At 45.6% G+C, this 13771-nt stretch overlaps 1 protein-coding gene across 1 annotated transcript in view; it reads right to left on the bottom strand.

The window, feature by feature from the left end:
* Window positions 1-13771, bottom strand: part of SHC2 (SHC adaptor protein 2) — a 76164-nt gene that overhangs the window by 28870 nt on the left and 33523 nt on the right. Inside the window, exons 6-8 of the mRNA XM_058163280.1 lie at window positions 9399-9450; window positions 2775-2901; window positions 554-731 (exon numbers count right to left, since the gene is read on the bottom strand). Coding sequence (XP_058019263.1) covers window positions 554-731; window positions 2775-2901; window positions 9399-9450 — 357 coding nt within the window. The remainder of the gene's footprint in view (window positions 1-553; window positions 732-2774; window positions 2902-9398; window positions 9451-13771) is intronic.

Genomic DNA, 13771 nt, shown 5'->3' with positions numbered 1-13771 from the left:
TACGGCACATCCGCCAGGTTCTGACAATCAATTCTTCTATCACCACAAGAAAGGTTTGGTGGGGATGGGATGGGTTGGGAAGAGATCGTGGTTAAGGAACAAGTGATGATGCTCTTTAGTTGAGCTAAATTCAACTAAAGTGGGGGAGAGCCTTCTCTGTGGCAGCACCGGCCCTTTGGAATGAGTTGCCTCCGGGTTTACGCCAACTCCCCGACCTCCGGACCTTCAAGCAGGAATTGAAGATGTTATTATTTCATTGGGTGGGACTAGCCTAAGTATGTTTTAATGTGTATTTTAATTGTTTCTAACAGTATTTTAAGGGGTTTTAAGCCGGTCTTCGACTGTTTTAGTTGATGGCCGTGTTAATATTTATTTTTAAATTCGTTTAAATTTGCTATTTATTTGTTGTATTTTAAGATGGCTGTACACCGCCCTGAGTCCTTCGGGAGAAGGGCGGTATAAAAATTTAATTATAAATAAAAATAAATAAATAAATAAAAATAAACAGGCTTGGATACACCAGCTGAACCTGTCAAGGAGTTTTCGGGGTCACCTGGCTGAAATGGGTGGCGTAGGAACCTAGAGAGAGAGCGTGGCTGGAAGCTGATCCATAATGGAGGCGAGAATCCACCAGACCGCCAAGCGGGGGCTGCTTCCCAGGGATGCTGTTGTAGTAATTGTGCCCTGAGGAGTCTTCCTCTTCACCCCAAGAATCGTCCACTCCCATTGTCCTGATGAGAAAGACAAGTGGGGACAAGGCCAATGCTATATAAATTGAATGAATGAATGAATGAATGAATGAATGAATGAATGAATGAATGAATGAAACAAACAAACAAACAAACAAACAAACAAACTGTTGTGGTCCACCAGCAGCCTGCGGAGCTGGCAGCAGAGTTGGACAGTGAGGAAGCTGGAGAGGAATATGGGCCAGTCCTGGAGTCTGGGGAAGGCTCGGACGAGGGCTCTGCATCGGAGGCAGAAAGGGGGCCAGGGCCATCTGGGAGTTTTGTGCTGCCTCCGGAGCCTCCAGAGTCGGACGTCAGAGAGGCAGAGGAACAGGGAGAGCTTGTTCCTAGTATGTGCATGCGCAGGGCTGCCAGAAGGCAAGTACAGTTAAAACAAAAGGGATGACTCGGAAGTAAGGCTTGGAGATGATTGGCCCCTCCCATAAGACAGAAAGGAAGAGCAAAGGCATGTGGGCCTTTGCAGGAAGCAACGTTGTGGATGGTGTCGGTTTGTACTTTGAAGCTCCGTTTTTGACTCTTGTGTTTCCGTGTGGCCTTGCCAAGACAATTGCCAATTAGGTCTTTGGCAGCGTGTCAGAGAAGATAAAGGAAGCCTAGGTCAGAAAAACAAACACACACCAGAAACAAGGGAACAATGTCACATATTTCAGAAACATAGACATCTATAATGTGTCTGTGTGTGTCTGTGTGAGAGACAATCTTTGTGTGTGTTTATGAGCAGGGGTCTCCAACCTTGGTAACTTTAAGCCTGGAGGACTTCAACTCCCAGAATTCCCCAGTCTGCTTTGCTGGCTGGGGAATTCTGGGAGTTGAAGTCCACCAGGCTTACAGTTGCCAAGGCTGGAGAGCCCTGTTTATGAGAGTACGTGTGTGAAAGTCGTGTGTGAGAGAGTCTGTGTGTTTGTGATTGTGTGAGAGAGAATGTGTGTGTGTGAATGTGTATGTGTGAATGTGTGTATGAGAGAGACTCTGTGCCCGTGTACATGTGTGTGAGCATGAGCATATGTGTGTGTTTCTGAGGGAGTCTATGTCCGTCTGTGTGTGTGAGACAGCCTGTGTGTGTGAGAGAGAGAATCTGTGCATGTGTGTGTGACAGATTCTGTGCATGTGTGCTTGTGTCTGTGTGTGAAGGAAAATGTGTGTGTGAGTCTGTGTGTGAGAGAGAAACTCTGTGTGTATGTGTGTGTGTGTGTGTGTGTGTGAGTGTGTGTGAGTGAAAGAGAGAAAGTGTGTGTGTGCGTGTAAAAAAATCAAGGTGCATGCCACAATTACATGATCAAAACTCATTTTTTACATGGTGTGTGTAAAATGGGGGGGGGGACTTCAATATCCGGTTTCATATTTTTTTACTACAACTTGGGTCTCCCCCCCCTCCTGCTCCAGCTCCTCCACACTACACCTAATTGGCTCTTGGGTTAGGAGGGAGGGGCTGGCCCAGTGTCAGCCAATGAGCTTCGGTGGCTGAAGAAAGACTAGAACCTGGGTCTCCCAATCCCCACCACAGCTGATTGGCTGTTGGATTGGATTGGCGACACATTCAGCCAATGAGAGTTCATGACTGAGGAGTACTAGATTGAGGGTCTCCCTACTCCTAGCCCAGCATCTTCCCCACTACACCTGATTGGGTCTTGGGCTAAGAGGGAGGGACTGGCCCAAAATCAGCCAATAAGCTATTGTGGTTGAGGAGGACTCCAATCTAGGTCTCCCCGTTCCTAGTGCAGCCACTTCTTCACTATATCTGATTGGCTCTTGGGCTGAAAGGGAGGAACTGGCTCACATTCAGCCAATGAGCTTCTGTGCGGACTAGAATCCAAATTTCCCTGTCCTTAGTCCAGGCCCTTCTCTATTAGATTGTATTTGATTGGATCTTGGAATAAGAGGGAGGGACTGGCCCAGAGTCAGCCAATCAGCTGACTGGAGGAGGGGGTGGAGGGAGCAATCTAGAACCTGCAAGTCCAAATGTACAGATCTCCACAGGGTGCCCAATCCTCAACGCATGGGGAAACTGAGGTTACAATCCCATACCTCTCCTGGGGTGCTACAATTTGGGGAGGGCTGTGCAGGTACTGCTTAAAGCGGAGCTCAAAGGCCTGCCCGACGGTGTTGATGATGCTCTGCGCCAATCCGTCACAGCATTCCAAGATGTGGCAAGCTGCCAAAGAGAAAGAGAAGTTCCCCAACCAGAAGTTAAATGTAATTTTCGCTCCCCCCCAAAAAAAAGATATACAACAAGACACAAATAGGAGCGGGATGCAGCTGCAGAAACAGCCAATGCAATCTTAGGCTGTGTTAACAGAGCCAATGGCAGAACTCTGAAAGCAGGACATGCCTGGGGAAGTGAAAGTGAAAGTGAAATCAAAAGTGAAAGTGAAAGCAGGGGGAATGAATGAATAAAACTGAGGTTTTCACCTGGATAACATTCACATTCTTTTCCCTGGTTCTTTCATGGCCACCACTCACTGGCATATCGTACAGGTAGTCCTCGTTTAATGAACAGCTATTTAGCAAGCGTTCAAAGTTATGACAGACCTCCAAAAAGATCCTTACAACTCGATTTCAAAGTTTTGATGGCCACACCTTCTGTCACGGTAATGGGGTTGCAATTTGGGCTCTTGGCAACCGGCTCGCATTTACAGCTACCTGCGGCGTCCGGCTGTCGTGTGACTGCGATTTTGGGGAGGTTTTGATAGTTTCTAATCTTTACTTCTGATTGCCGTCAAAAAAATCCCCAGTGGGTATAATGGGTTTATTTAATGACTACTGCAGGAGTCAGCAACCTGTGGCTCCGGAGCCGCATGCGGCTTTTTGGGCCCTTTGCTGTGGCTCCCTGTCAGGTGATCCCACCACTGGCTGGCCTCGACCCACATCCCTTTCTCTCCCCTCCCAGTCACTCCTCACCTGGCCCAAGAAGATAAGGGCAACGGTAGGGAATGGAGAAGCGGCCAGGGCAGAGACAGAGAGATAACAGAGGGGGGGGGAGAAAGAGACTTAGAGAGATACAGGGAGAGAGGTGGGGAAAGAGGGAGGGAGGAAGGGGAGAGAGAGAGATGTCAAAAGGATTTTGTGGTTCCCGGTGTTTTTTAACAACTGGTTCTCTGCCCTAATGACCGGCTGGGTAGGTGTGGCTAGGGGGTCATGTGACTAGTGGAAGTGAGTGACATCGAGTTGGCCACGCCCACCCAGGTTTTGTGGCTCCCAGTGTTTTCTTTTCTGTGGGAAACCGGTCCAAATGGCTCTTTGTGTATTTAAGGTTGCAGACCCCTGGACTAGTGGAATTGTTTAACGACCACAACAATAAGATCATAACATTAGGCGCTGTCACGTGGTGTCCCACTTAATGACTGTCACCACTTACTGTCTATGGAGATTCTCAGTCATCCAGGTCATGGTTGTCCCAAAGGTGCTTTTTCAAGAGGCAACTGGACTTCCTTCGTTTTTTTATGAAGTGAACTTCATAAAGTTCCTCCTATTAAGTTAATTGGATGAACTTCATAAAGTTCATCCAATTAGCCAGCGGAAGTTGTGGGTTTGTGCCTTCAGAAGTTGTGGGTGATTCGTCACCGGAGATTTTTAAAGAAGAGACTGGGATAGTCACTTTTCTGAAATGATACAGGGTCTCCTGCTTGAGCAGGGGGCTGGAGTAGAAAGTCCTTTCCAGCTCTATTCTGATTAACGCAGGGCACAACACAGGACAACAAACCCATCAGGAGTAGATTCAGCAGTTCATCTGCATTGAAAAGACAAAGGCCACTCTTTGGAAGTCAGCAAAGTGCGCATTTTGGACAGAGAGGACTGCTTGGTTTGAAAGAGTGGTCAAAAAGGCCAGCTGTGTCAAAATTGATCAGCCCTTTCTCAATGGAGGGGGAGGGATACGACATTGTCTATCTCAGAGGTGGGTTTCAGCAGGTTCTGACCAATTCTGGAGAACCGATAGCGGAAATTTTGAGTAGTTCAGAGAACCAGCAAATACCACCTCTGATTGGCCCCTGCCAAAGAATTCTCTGCTTCCCGAGTCCCCAGCTGATCAGGAGGAAATGGGGATTTTGCAGTATCCTTCCCCTGCCACGCCCACCAAGCCACGCCCACCAAGCCTTCCCCTGCCATGCCCACCAAGCCATTCCACGCCCACCAAGCCACGCCCACAGAACCCGTAGTGAGAAATTTTGAATCCCACCACTGATCTATCTCCATTCTACAACACGGTCCTTTCAGCAGTTCCAAGAAGGGCTCCACACCCATTTGCACCACTCAGGTGACCCTGAGGACACAGGTAAACCTCCAAGTAGCTTCAACGACCCTCTAAAAGGATGCAAATGACCAAGGAGCATAAATCCTTCCGTTCCCCACCATCCCGTCAGAGTTGAAGAAGATTCCTGGATGAGAAGCGAAACCTCTTCAAAGAAAAAAAACAAGAAAGTCCAGTTGCCTCCTGAAAAAAGCTCCTTTGGGACTGCCACCACTTACAACCATAATTCTGGGTTCAATTATGATCATACGTTTAGGATTATCTGTACACACTACAACCAACCCATGCGTTCCTATACCTTCATACATCCTCATAGCACTGCGATGGTGAACCTATAGCACACATGCCAGAGGTGGCACGCAAAGCCCTCTCTGTGGGCACGTGCACCATCACCAGCTGCTCTCCTGCTTTCTTCTGGTCTTTTGGCCAGCTGGTCCTCGCGGTTGCCGGAGCGCGGGAAAACAGCCCCAAAAATGGCCCCCAAACAGGTCATTTTCCTGGCTGTTTTCCAGGCCGTTTTTGGGGCCATTTTCAGGCCGTTTTGGGGGCATTTTCTGGCTGTTTTCTGGCAGTTTTCTGGGCTCTTTTTGGGCCAATTTTAGACCTTTTTTGGGCCCTTTTCAGGCTGTTTTTCAGGCTGTTTTGGGGTCATTTTTCAGCCATTTTCTGGCCGTTTTCCAGGCTGTTTTGGGGTCATCTTTCAGCCATTTCTGGCTGTTTTCTGGCTTTTTTCTGGCTGTTTCCTGGGCTGTTTTTTGGGCCAATTTTAGGCCTTTTTTGGACCCTTTTGAGGCTGTTTTTCAGGCTGTTTTGGGGTCATTTTTCAGCCATTTTCTGGGCCGTTTTCCAGGTGTTTTGGGGCCATTTTCTGGCTGTTTTCCGGGCTCTTTTTGGGCCAATTTTAGGCCTTTTTCAGGCCCATTTCTGGCCATTTTTCAGGCTGTTTTAGGGTCATTTTTCAGCCATTTTCTGGCTGTTTTCCAGGCTGTTTTGGGGCCATTTTCTGGCTGTTTTCTGGCTGTTTTCTGGGCTCTTTTTTGGGCCAATTTTAGGTCTTTTTGGGCTCTTTTCTGGCCATTTTTCAGGCTGTTTTGGGGTCGTTTTTTAACCATTTTCTGGGCCGTTTTCCAGGCTGTTTTCTGGCCATTTTCAGGCTATTTTTGGGCTATTTTCTGGCCATTTTTGGGCCGTTTTCAAATTATTTTCAGGCCTAAATCGGCCTGAAAAACAGCTTGGAAACAGCCCAATAAAGGCCCAGAAAAATGGCCTGTTTTGGATAGTTTTTGGAAACTTAGGTACCGCCTGTCTCTCATTGCCCACGTTCTTCCAGCTTGGTGTTATTGAACACCCTCGGTTGTCTCTGCGCCGCTTAAAATCATGCATTTCTTTAAGCCTGCAAAGCAGAGATGGATTTATAATCTGTGGTGAGGTAAATCTTTCAGCAACTTGATTGCAAAGGGAGCGAAGAAGAACAAGGCTCAAAGGGAGCAGCTTGCCTAAGGCAGCTAGCCAAAAGAGAGCCCAGCCCCAGCAAACCCCGGGGCGCTGTCTATCAGCCTCTATGTTACAACCCTCACCCTGCAAGCCTGAGGGAACAGGCAGAAAGTTAGCGGTCTCTTGAGGGCCATGTTTGGCTGTTGCAGTGCTATTCTTACAGGTTTTGATAAATTTCAAACGATGCTGTTCGTTGCAAATCTTAAGAGGCCTAAACAGGTTGTTTGACTTAAAAAGAAAAAAAGAGACCACAAAACAGAAATGGTTTATAATTCTTTTATACACACGCACCTACACACACAAATCAGAATAACAGTTGGAAGGGACCTCGCAGGCCTTTTAGTCCAGGGGTCTCCTACCTTGGCAACTTTAAGACTTGTGGACTTCAACTCCCAGAATTCCTCAGCCAGCTTAGCTGGTTGAAGTCCACAAGTCTTAAAGTTGCCAAGGTTGGAGACCCCTGTTCTAGTCCAACCCCCAGCTCAAACAGGAGACCCTATACTATTTCCGACAAGTGACTGTCCAATCTCTTCTTAAAAACCTTCAGTGTTGGAGTACCCACAACTTCTGGAGGCAAGCAGTTCCACGGATTAATTGTTCTAACCATCAAGAAATTACTTTGTTCTAGGCTGAATCTCTCCTTGATCAGTTTCCATTCACTGCTTCTTGTCCTGCCTTCAGGTGCTTTGGAGAATAAGTTGACCCTCTTCTTGGTGACAGCCCCTTGGATAGTGGAACATTGCTATCTAGTCCCTTTTTTGCCCCCAATCTGGATATGTGTATGTATGTACAGTATACATGTGTGTGTGTGTGTGTGTGTGTCTATGTCTGTTTCTGTGTCTGTGTGTCTGTGTGTAAGACAGCTGGGTGATTATGAGCTACCAGTTCTTCTCTCTAAAACACAGACTAGGAAGTAAATAAATATATTTGTTTTCTGAGGTTTTCGCGGGTGTTTGTATGTAGGTCTTTGGTTATTCGGGTTTTCTCCCGCGTAAAATTGGAAGTGTCTTGGCGACGTTTCGACAAAATCCCATTCATCATCTTCAGGCTAGGTGTTTACAGCTTCGTGCTTCTAGGAGAAATGTGTGATCACAGCTGTTTCTTCCTTTTAACTGCTAGTGGGGGTTTGAACTGATTGGTTGGGAGCTTGGCTGTGTTCTGATTGGGTGGAGGTGTGTTCTGATTGGATGGTGGGGTTGGCTGTGCTCTGATTGGCTGGGGGTGTGTTAAATATATTTATTTATTTATTTATTTATTTGTTTCAATTTCTATACCGCCCTTCTCCCGAAGGACTCAGGGCGGTTTACAGCCAATTTAAAACAACAGGAGTATACACAAAAATTAAAAACATAATTAAAAACTAATTTTGAAATTCGGCCCAACAAATTAAAACAATCCTAAAAACTACATAAAACCCCCACTAAAATTTCATTAGGCTACCCCGCACGATGGAATCAAAAATTATAAATATATTTATCCGCACTGAAGTTAGACCACATGATGTTAGACCAGGGGTCTCCAACGCTGGCTGGGGAATTCTGGGAGTTGAAGTTGCCAAGGTTGGAGACCCCTGTGTTAGACTATATTCCATAATCTTCAGTGTAGAGACTTTTATCCTGCAGGGGATGGATTTAGGCTGATAACAAATAGATCTAGGAACAGGCACCAATATATTCAATGTATTATCCTGTACAAAGGTAGTCTTTGACTTACGACCACAGTTGGAACCAAAAGCTCCGTTGCTAAGCAAGGCACTTTTTAAGTGAGTTAGGCCAATTTTTAGACCTTTTTTTTTTTTTGTTATCACCGGAGTTGTTAAATGCAGAGTTCCCCAATCTTTCCGGCTTTGCAGACCAGCGAGAGGGGGGGGGAGAGGGATGGCTCCACATGAGCAGCAAACACACACACATGTGATTGACCATTGCTCGTGCAAGCGTGGATGCGCGCACCCCTATTGGCACAGCACTTGTCCACCTCTTCCATGGCCCGGTTCCAAATGCTTCAAGTAGCCCAGGGGTTAGGGAGGCCTAGTTAAATGAATCATGTGGTTGTTAAATGAATCCCATCTCCCCCCTTATTGCTTGTTGGAAGCCAGTTAGGAAAGACTCCAGTGGGGATCACATGACCCCAGGACACTGCCACCATCATCAATACATGCCAAGTGACAAATGCCCAGATTTGGATCACATGACCAAAGAGATGCTACCACAGTTGTAACTGCAAAGGACCGGTTGTGCATCACTTTTTTTTTTTTCAGTGCAGTTGTAACTTCGAGGAGTCGCTAAATGAATGGCTGCAAGTCAAGGGGTATATCACAAAATGCACGGATGTTAATATATATCACCAGAGGTGGGTTTCAGCAGGTTCTGACCAGTTCTGGAGAATTGGTAGCAGAAATGTTGAGTAGTTCAGAGAACCGGTAGTAAAAATTCTGACCGCCCCCGCCCCCATCGAGTCTCTGCCTCCTGAGTCCCAGCTGATCGGGAGGAAATGGGGATTTTGCAGTAACCTTCCCCTGGATTGGGGTGGGAATGGAGATTTTGCAGTAACTTTCCCCTGGAGTGGGGAGGAAATGGGGATTTTGCAGTAACCTTCCCCTGGAGTGGGGAGGGAATGGAGATTGTGCAGTAACCTTCCCCTGGACTGGGGAGAGAATGGAGATTTTGCAGTAACCTTCCCCTGGAGTGGGGAGGGAATGGAGATTGTGCAGTAACCTTCCCCTGGAGTCGGGAGGGAATGGAGATTTTGCAGTATCCTTCCCCTGCCATGCCCACCAAGCCATGCCACACCCACCAAGCCACACCCACAGAACCGGTAGTAAAAAAAAATTGAAACCCACCACTGACCACACTCACACCATTGGCTGTAGCTCTTAAAAAGCGACGTGCCATTTCTTTAATCACACTCACCTCGCTGGTTGATGGGATCCTTGGCAACATAAGCGACGTAATCGGTTGTATCCTGGCCAGAAATATAATTCAGAAACAAAAGAGTTAAGTTTGAGGCTGTTGAGCCCAAGAAGCAGGACTTATGGTTGGGGGGAATGAAGAGGAAAAGGAGTTAAGATAAATTTAGCCTGAATAAGTTACGGCCATCTTCATTAGCATTCCGCAACCTCCAAATGTGCCGGACTACAGTTCCCATAATCCCCTGCCATGGGGTTCAGGTGTTTGTTTTTTTAATTTAAATTTAACATTAGAATGCAGAGCTGGGCCAAGGATGGGAAAGATATCAGCAGTGCACCAATTTAGCTGAAAAAGAAGAATTTATAAGAGAATTCCTCCTGACCAGTTTTCTAGGTTTGTTTTTAAGCTTCACTTTTACATTCCATGAAAAAATATATATATGTTCCCCATGGTGAGAGTTGATCAGTTGTGAATAGATTGGACATTTCTTCACAGGAGGGATTTAAAGGAAGTTGGGAAGGCCTCTGAGGGACATGTGGTAACCCTGGGTGAGGGGGTTGGACTAGATGACCTCTAGGGACCCCTTCCAACCTTTTCATTCTAGGATTCCATAACAGAATAAATTAGCCAAAGTTCTGGTTATTAACCTTGCTTAGCATGCTGTGGGAATGCATCTGCCAGATCTTCATTGACTTGGTTTTAACAGTGGCCTGGAATAATGTCACTCAGTCCTTATTGACAGCGTTTCTCAAACTTTGGCAGCTTGAAGACTTGGGGATTTCAGTTCCCAGAATTCCCTAATTAAGCTATATGGCTGGGGGATTCTGGGAGTTGAAGTCCACAGGCCTTCAAGCTCACAAGATTGAGAAACACCAAATGAAGCAATACAGAAAACTGTAACTCTTTAGTGCCATCTACTGGGTGCTTGAATGTTTGCAACCCAAATAGAATAATGTGTATACAATGAGAGATGTCTGTAGGGTTGGGGGCAAAAAAGTCAAGATGGCTGCTCCGCTTGCCACCATCTTGGTTTTTTGGCCTATCTCTGCCAGGGTTCTCTCATGACACCAAACCTTTCTTTTCCTTCCTTTATTTAAATCTTTATATATTTTCTCCTTTATTCAGACTTTCGCTGACAGACCCAGGAGCAAAATCTTAGCTTCAGCCCTATTTCTGTACTTTCTTCAGACTGTATCTGAGTCTTTTTTTTCCTTCATTTTTTTTTTTTTGGTCTGTTGAAGCTCAGTAGGCAGGATTGTGTGAGGAGCTTCCTAAAATACTAAATTATCTACTGTCAGCAAGACCCTCTTGCTGACAGTAGCTGGGTTTTTAGATTTTTCAGGGTTTTTTATTTGGTGTATTTTATATTCTTTCTAGTTTTTAAACCTTTTTACTCTTTTTTAAAAGTAAATGTAACACAATGTAAGCCGCCCTGAGACTTCGGAGAAGGACGGGATATAAATTCAAATAAAATAAAAAAATATATAAAAATAAAAGCTTAAAAATCTTTTAAAGCTTTTACTGTTCTTCCCGTGCCGATCTACGACAGTAATAAATATTTTACTTGACTATACGTGTATGATTGAAGCCCCACCCCTTTTAAAGGAGGTGTGGCCTCGATCCCGCAGGCAGAGCTGAGCTGCCATTTTGACTTCTTTGACCTCTCTTGGGTTTGGCCTCGATTTGAACAGATTACTTTTACTAATTGAATGAAAAGGGCTGATCCCATCTTGACCTTGATGATGCCATAACATGGGGGGAAGGGAATACCATATTTAGATTTTATTTTTTTTTAATGGGAAAATGTCAACATTCAAACAGAAAAAATCGGGGAGGGGGTCCAAAATGGTGGCTATGATGATGCAATCATGCCTTGCTTTTGCTTGGACCATGCATATGCAGAACACGTGTAAAAATGTCGTGTCATGTCTGCAAGAAGCCATCTTGGGGTTTTTTAATTCCTCCCTCTACTACATCAAGGTTTCCCAACCTTGGCCACTTTAAGATACGTGGACTTCAATTCCCAGAATTCTCAACAGTGGCTTTTCTGGCTGTGGAATTCTGGGATCTGAGATTTACACCACTGGAAGTGAATACAGTTAGGAAACTGTATTCCTGTATCCAGGAATATGGACATTCCTGTACCCAAATCCTGGAAAGCTCTGACATCAACACCGCTTGGCATTTGACAGCTCAGGAGTGTCAGAAAAAACAACAACACAAAAAACTTTAGAGAAAAGGGAGAAATGGATAAAATGGAATGGAATGTAACGAGCCAGCTTGACGGGAGGGCAATGAAGGGATTCACAAGAAAATGAGGTGAACAATTCTTCTCTGTCACCTTTAAATGTAAAGTAAGGCTCCAATTTGACTCAAATACTGCAGGGAGTCAATCCTTCCTTTCTGCTTTAATCTTTGCCCAGATTGGCAGAGATTTCAGTCTGCTAAAGACTCCTGAGCTCAGATTTCAGCAATCTCTCCAGATAACTGAACTTCAACTGCCAGAATGTATTGTTAACAGCCTAGCTAGCTGGAAATTCCTAGCACCAACGTCTTAAAGTGGCCTACTTTGAAAAACTAGACTCCTCAAATTCAGAGCAATTCTTGACAGCTTTACAAAAGTGGTTTACCACTGTTTTCTCTCGTCTTAAGATTTCCTGGTGGTCTCTTTTCCAGGAGTAATCAGGGCCAATTTGCAACCTCAGACAAGAACTCCCAGCGATATGAGCCATACTGGCTGGGAGTCATACTGGCTGGGAGTTCTTGTCGGAGGATGCAAGTTATGAAGACGTTGGCTCCTTAGTACCGGAAAAAAGACCACCAGGAAATCTTAAACAAGAGAAAAAAGTGGTAAACCATTTCTGTAAAGCTGCCAAGAACTGCATTGGATTAGAGGAGTCTAAAACAGTGGTTTTTTTTTTTCAAAATAAAAGGTAAAGGTAGAGGTTCCCCTCGCACATATGTGCTAGTCGTTCCCGACTCTAGGCGGCGGTGCTCATCTCCGTTTCAAAGCCGAAGAGACAGCACTGTCCAAAGACGTCTCCGTAGTCATGTGGCCGGCATGACTCAATGCCAAAGGCGCACGGAACGCTGTTCCCTTCCCACCAAAGGTGGTCCCTATTTTTCTACTTTCATTTTTTACGTGCTTTCGAACTGCTAGGTTGGCAGAAGCTGGGACAAATGACGGGAGCTCACCCTGTTACGCGGCACTAGGGATTCAAACCGCTGAACTGCCGACCTTTCGACCGACAAGCTCAGCATCTTAGCTGCTGAGCCACCGCATCCCCTTTTTTTTTTCCAAAGTAAGCCATTTTAAAACATCTGGTCATCAACTCCCAGAATTTCCCAGCCAGCCATGCTGGCTGGGGAATTCTGGGAGTTGAAGTCCACACATCTTAAAGTGGCTAAGGTTGACTTAGCACAATTCAGGCCTGTGGCCTCTCAGATTTGACTTCCTTGCTAAGTCCCACAACTGCTTGGACTGCAACAGCACAACTCCACAACCATCTTCCTCACCTGACATGCTTTTCACAGATCCACAAAAGATCTTGGTTACACTCCCTGACTTATTTAAAAAATGTGCTCCAGTGATTAATGTTTTATCAAGGGGAGCAGGGATCGAATCCTGCCCTAATTTACAGGTTGCAAGTGCCACACACTTACCAAATTGGCTGTCCTCTGAGCTCTCCCAATCTACAGATCCATAAACTGAAAGGGCCGTGATAGCTCAGGCTGTTAGAAGCCTGTTATTAGAACACAGCAGCCTGCAATTACTGCAGGTTCAAGCCCGGCCCAAGGTTGACTCAGCCTTCCATCCTTTATAAGGTAGGTAAAATGAGGACCCAAGATTGTTGGGGGGGGGCAATAAGTTGACTTTGTAAAATATACAAATAGAATGAGACTATTGCCTTATACACTGTAAGCCGCCCTGAGTCTTCGGAGAAGGGCGGGGTATAAATGTAAATTTAAAAAAAATGTTATATATCCTACTTGAGCAAGGGGTTGGACTACAAGAAGACCTGCAAGGTTCCTTCCAACTGTCTTCTTCTCTTATTCTGACCCAACAAGTTAGATTCCACCCTATTTGCTGCCTCAGAAAAATAACCTAACCAAGATTAAAAGCTAACGGTTGTGAGAATGCAGCCGCTGGGCTTTTAACTCATCCTGGGTAAACAGGGCATGTGAATCTGGCTAGCCTTTAGCAGGGCACAGAAGCTGCTTCCTAGCTTTTACGCAGGCCGAGAGACTGAGGGGGGAGAAAAAAATCCAGCTCATTAGTTGTTAAATTGCCTTTGTTCATTTACTGCGAGGCAGAATCTCTCGCTCGCTTTTCCTGTGACATTTACACAGCCCAGACAAACACTTTGAAATTTTGA

Source organism: Ahaetulla prasina, chromosome 1 (genome assembly GCF_028640845.1).
Source record: "Ahaetulla prasina isolate Xishuangbanna chromosome 1, ASM2864084v1, whole genome shotgun sequence".
NCBI lineage: Eukaryota > Metazoa > Chordata > Lepidosauria > Squamata > Colubridae > Ahaetulla > Ahaetulla prasina.
Note: the sequence above shows the minus strand (reverse complement) of the source record. Positions and strands in the feature narration are given on the sequence as shown.